Source organism: Micropterus dolomieu, linkage group LG19 (genome assembly GCF_021292245.1).
Source record: "Micropterus dolomieu isolate WLL.071019.BEF.003 ecotype Adirondacks linkage group LG19, ASM2129224v1, whole genome shotgun sequence".
In the NCBI taxonomy this organism is placed as follows: domain Eukaryota; kingdom Metazoa; phylum Chordata; class Actinopteri; order Centrarchiformes; family Centrarchidae; genus Micropterus; species Micropterus dolomieu.
In genome coordinates, this window is record NC_060168.1 from 34020200 (window position 1) to 34026264 (window position 6065).

Below are 6065 nucleotides of genomic sequence, written 5' to 3' on the forward strand. Positions count from 1 at the left end.
CACAACCAACTGAGCTAATCGCACACACAGCAAGTATTGGAACATAAATGACGATGTTCTGGCACGCCACCTAATGGCTTGAAAGAGATCTGGCCTGATGCCAGACTGGTATATGGTTTGTGGGCATGTTTGCCAAAGTTTTACTAAAGCCTACTAAAAGGCGACGGGCGGCCACACACTACACGAGCTGACGACGCCTCTGTCCCCTGACGATCTGTCTGGTCTTCAAACCACGTTTGGGCCAGAAAACACACGTGAAAAGTGACGCGTGAAAAGTGACGCGAAACCGGACTTTATTATTATAAAGATAATAATTGTAAAGGCAAAGAATCTGTGTGAAATAACTGATCAGCACACGCAGGCAGCAGGGATTGTCTGAGCTACAGAGAGAGCTGGAGGGGAGTGCAAAATGTTCTGTAATAAAAAAGTAGCTGCCTGCTCTGATTGGCTAGACGTTGGTGAGCATCTATCAGTGGTTCCTGGATGTGTTAACGTGGCGGCAGAAGGCTGCTTTTTAGTTGATAAGTGGTTGCTCGGTGTTGGGACAGGGGGTGCTAGAGTTTTCCGAATGGTTACTAGGTGTTCTGGGTGCTTCCTGGTGTGAAAAGAAAATAATTAAAACTCAAACACATGCCATTGATTACCTTGACATTTCCGTCTTCAGCTACAGTACAACTGTACTTGAACATCTAAATGTGACTTTAATGTACAGAACGTAGTACTAAAATTACACCGTGCAACACCAAAGGGTGTTTGTTTTTTATCTTTCGGCTCTGACATGACGACTACGCCGTTAATATACACATAGACACTTCCTCTGCAGCATAATTAACACTCCCCACACACATCCACTACCCTACCAACCCCCCAACCACACACACTCACACATACACACCACACAGTGGGTCGATAATTACAACGCGCTGTGTTTAAATCCCATGCATATGTTTAATGATGCTTCAGATCACCTGAGAATAGAAATTAAAAAGTTGCAGGTCCATCAACAAATCATTTGTCCTGCACAAAGTGCCATGGAGCAAGGCACCAGATCCCCAAACAGCCTCCTGTGAGATCATTATCATGGGTTTATTACTGCCCGGGTCTTACCTGCACATGATCTCGTGGGTGAGGAGGACGCGACACATCTCTGGGTTCTTGTCCTGACCTTCGTACAGGATGGCCTGATGGGACAGAAGCGCAGAGAGAAAGGTGACTTACTGAAAACACAGAGATTCACACAAACAGTAAAACAATTTCCAAAAAAGTGAGAGTCCTGTACGTCTTAAAGCCAGTATTTGTAAGTTCTGAATTTTGGTAACTGCTAGTGGTATTTTCATAAAAGACGCAGTTGCACACAAACATGTATATTTAACATTAAATATGAATTGTATTAGTTCAAATATTGGAGGGTTGGAGGGTTGAGGTTACATTATTTTGAGAGAATGAATTAATTATTAGATTAATTATTTTTGGTTGGCGCCGCCTGAACCCAGATAGTCAAAAAATGGAGACATTTATTTTTGTCCTGTTACATCTTGGTATCTACAGGTGTTGCTTAGCGCACATTTAAAACCAGTTTACTCTGCACTGCACTGGTGAACCACCTCAGTCACTGCACTGATGAACCACCTCACTGCACTGATGAACCACCTCACTGCACTGATGACACAGTTCACTGTACTGGTGAACCACCTCACTGTACTGGTGACACAGTTCACTGCACTGATGACACAGTTCACTGCACAGATGAACCACCTCACTGCACTGATGACACAGTTCACTGCACTGATGAACCACCTCACTGCACTGATGACACAGTTCACTGCACTGATGAACCACCTCACTGTACTGGTGAACCACCTCACTGCACTGATGACACAGTTCACTGCACAGATGAACCACCTCACTGTACTGGTGAACCACCTCACTGCACTGATGACACAGTTCACTGCACTGATGAACCACCTCACTGTACTGGTGAACCACCTCACTGCACTGATGACACAGTTCACTGCACTGATGAACCACCTCACTGTACTGGTGAACCACCTCACTGCACTGATGACACAGTTCACTGCACTGATGACACAGTTCACTGCACTGATGAACCACCTCACTGCACTGATGACACAGTTCACTGCACTGATGACCCACCTCACTGCACTGATGACACAGCTCACTGCACAGATGAACCACCTCACTGTACTGGTGAACCACCTCACTGTACTGGTGAACCACCTCACTGCACTGATGACACAGTTCACTGCACTGATGAACCACCTCACTGTACTGGTGAACCACCTCACTGTACTGATGAAACAGTTCACTGCACTGTACTAATGAAACAGCTCACTGCACTGATGAACCACCTCGCTGTACTGGTGAACCACCTCACTGCACTGATGACACAGTTCACTGCACTGATGAACCACCTCACTGTACTGGTGAACCACCTCACTGCACTGATGACACAGTTCACTGCACTGATGAACCACCTCACTGCACTGTACTGATGAAACAGTTCACTGCACTGTACTAATGAAACAGCTCACTGCACTGATGAACCACCTCACTGCACTGATGAACCACCTCACTGCACTGATGAACCACCTCACTGCACTGATGAAACAGTTCACTGCACTGTACTAATGAAACAGCTCACTGCACTGGTGAACCACCTCACTGCACTGTACTAATGAAACAGCTCACTGCACTGATGAACCACCTCACTGCACTGATGAAACAGTTCACTGCACTGTACTAATGAAACAGCTCACTGCACTGGTGAACCACCTCACTGCACTGTACTAATGAAACAGCTCACTGCACTGATGAACCACCTCACTGCACTGATGAAACAGTTCACTGCACTGTACTAATGAAACAGCTCACTGCACTGGTGAACCACCTCACTGCACTGTACTAATGAAACAGCTCACTGCACTGATGAACCACCTCACTGCACTGATGAAACAGTTCACTGCACTGTACTAATGAAACAGCTCACTGCACTGGTGAACCACCTCACTGCACTGTACTAATGAAACAGCTCACTGCACTGATGAACCACCTCACTGCACTGATGAAACAGTTCACTGCACTGTACTAATGAAACAGCTCACTGCACTGGTGAACCACCTCACTGCACTGTACTAATGAAACAGCTCACTGCACTGATGAACCACCTCACTGCACTGATGAAACAGTTCACTGCACTGTACTAATGAAACAGCTCACTGCACTGGTGAACCACCTCACTGCACTGTACTAATGAAACAGCTCACTGCACTGATGAACCACCTCACTGCACTGATGAAACAGTTCACTGCACTGTACTAATGAAACAGCTCACTGCACTGGTGAACCACCTCACTGCACTGTACTAATGAAACAGCTCACTGCACTGATGAACCACCTCACTGCACTGATGAAACAGTTCACTGCACTGTACTAATGAAACAGCTCACTGCACTGGTGAACCACCTCACTGCACTGATGAACCACCTCACTGTACTGGTGAACCACCTCACTGCACTGATGAAACAGTTCACTGCACTGTACTAATGAAACAGCTCACTGCACTGATGAACCACCTCGCTGCACTGATGAACCACCTCGCTGTACTGGTGAACCACCTCACTGCACTGTACTGATGAAACAGCTCACTGCACTGATGAACCACCTCACTGCACTGATGAACCACCTCACTGCACTGATGAACCACCTCACTGCACTGATGAACCACCTCACTGTACTGGTGAACCACCTCACTGTACTGGTGAACCACCTCACTGTACTGGTGAACCACCTCACTCACTTTACTGATGAACCACCTACTGCACTGGTGAACCACCTCACTCACTTTACTGATGAACCACCTCACTCACTTTACTGATGAACCACCTCACTGCACTGGTGAACCACCTCACTGTACTGGTGAACCACCTCACTGCACTGGTGAACCACCTCACTCACTTTACTGGTGAACCACCTACTGCACTGGTGAACCAGTTGTGATTGGACGTCAGCACCAAAAACAAAGTCAAATACGGCCTCCAACCACTTCCTGCACCTCCAGCCCCCCACCCCGCCCCCCACAAGTCCACCCCCTTTTGGTGGTCTCAGCCTCCTCAGGCCTTCCCAGAATCCCCTGCCAGATGGCGGGCGGCGCCCCCCTCCTCACCCCCACCGAGAAGCTGTCATGTCAGCGTCCAGATGACGGATGACCGCTCTGTGTGTGTGTGGAGCTTTTTGTAATACCCTGGTGGTTGTAAATGAACTCCAGTAAGAGCATGTGCTCCCCCCTCCTCTACGATGACCTACCACTACCTCATCCACCTTTATAGTCAAAACAGACCTCCGCCCTGCACACACACCCCTGGGGGACAATACTTTTAGGATAACGACCACTTCTGCATTATTGATCCTGATCCTGGCTCTGTTCCTCTGGATTAAAATGCTCCAGTTTGACCAGGAGGGATGTGGATTGCATCAGGGCCCCCCCCCCCCCCCACATACTGTGTGTAGATTTGGTGGTCGATATTTATACATCATCATTCCTGATGCAAGAGTCCCGTGAGTGTGTGATTGCATGTCCACTTTCATGCTCGTTTGTGTGTTAACGTCCACATTCTGCTGCGAGCGTGTCCTCGTTATGTCTATCTTTTTGAGGACCAGCTGCACTTTTAGCCCTCCACTGTGAGGACACCTTATAAAAGAAGACATTTTGGAGAGTAAGGATTTTGTAAGGTAAAGTGAGGACATTTTGGAAAAGTTAGGATATATTTGAGAAGTGGCAGCATTTTTGGTGAGAGAAGGACAGTTTGTATAGTGATATAGATATTTTTCAGAAATTAGGAGACTTCTATAAAGTGATTTTAGAAATTGGGGACAGTTAAGAAAGTGAGGACATTTTTAGAAAGTGCGAAATTTTTAGAAAGTGAGGACAATTTTTAGAAAGTGAGGAATGTTTTATAACAAGGGGACATTTTTAGAAAGTGAGGAATGTTTTATAACAAGGGGACATTTTTAGAAAGTGAGGACAATTTTAGAAAGTGAGGACATTTTTAGAAAATGAGGATTGTTTTATAACAAGGGGACATTTTTAGAAAGTGAAGACATTTTTAGAAAGTGAGGATTGTTTTATAACAAGGGGACATTTTTAGAAAGTGAGGACATTTTTAGAAAATGAGGAATGTTTTATAACAAGGGGACATTTTTAGAAAGTGAGGACATTTTTAGAAAGTGAGGACAATTTTAGAAAGTGAGGACATTTTTGGAAAGTGAGGATTGTTTTATAACAAGGGGACATTTTTAGAAAGTAAGGACATTTTTAGAAAGTGAGGATTGTTTTATAACAAGGGGACAATTTTAGAAAGTAAGGACATTTTTAGAAAATGAGGATTGTTTTATAACAAGGGGACATTTTTAGAAAGTGAGGACATTTTTGGAAAGTGAGGATTGTTTTATAACAAGGGGACATTTTTAGAAAGTGAGGACATTTTTAGAAACTGCGAAAATTTTTATAACAAGGGGACATTTTTAGAAAGTGAGGACATTTTTGGAAAGTGAGGAATGTTTTATAACAAGGGGACATTTTTAGAAAGTGAGGACAATTTTAGAAAGTGAGGACATTTTTAGAAAATGAGGATTGTTTTATAACAAGGGGACATTTTTAGAAAGTGAAGACATTTTTAGAAAGTGAGGATTGTTTTATAACAAGGGGACATTTTTAGAAAGTGAGGACATTTTTAGAAAATGAGGAATGTTTTATAACAAGGGGACATTTTTAGAAAGTGAGGACATTTTTAGAAAGTGAGGACAATTTTAGAAAGTGAGGACATTTTTGGAAAGTGAGGATTGTTTTATAACAAGGGGACATTTTTAGAAAGTAAGGACATTTTTAGAAAGTGAGGATTGTTTTATAACAAGGGGACAATTTTAGAAAGTAAGGACATTTTTAGAAAATGAGGATTGTTTTATAACAAGGGGACATTTTTAGAAAGTGAGGACATTTTTGGAAAGTGAGGATTGTTTTATAACAAGGGGACATTTTTAGAAAGTGA

At 44.0% G+C, this 6065-nt stretch overlaps 1 protein-coding gene across 7 annotated transcripts in view; it reads right to left on the reverse strand.

Annotated features, from left to right (window-relative positions):
• LOC123957687 (transcription factor COE3-like) overlaps positions 1-6065 on the reverse strand; it is a 205684-nt gene that overhangs the window by 166552 nt on the left and 33067 nt on the right. For 5 of the 7 annotated variants that reach the window (XR_006821862.1, XM_046030668.1, XM_046030670.1 and 2 more), the window contains one exon: positions 1108-1181. The exons of the other annotated variants lie outside the window; for them this stretch is intronic. Coding sequence is in view for 4 of the 5 variants with exons in the window: in XM_046030668.1 (XP_045886624.1) it covers positions 1108-1181 (74 nt within the window). In the remaining variant the exon portion in view is untranslated. The remainder of the gene's footprint in view (positions 1-1107; positions 1182-6065) is intronic. 7 annotated transcript variants of the gene reach the window in all.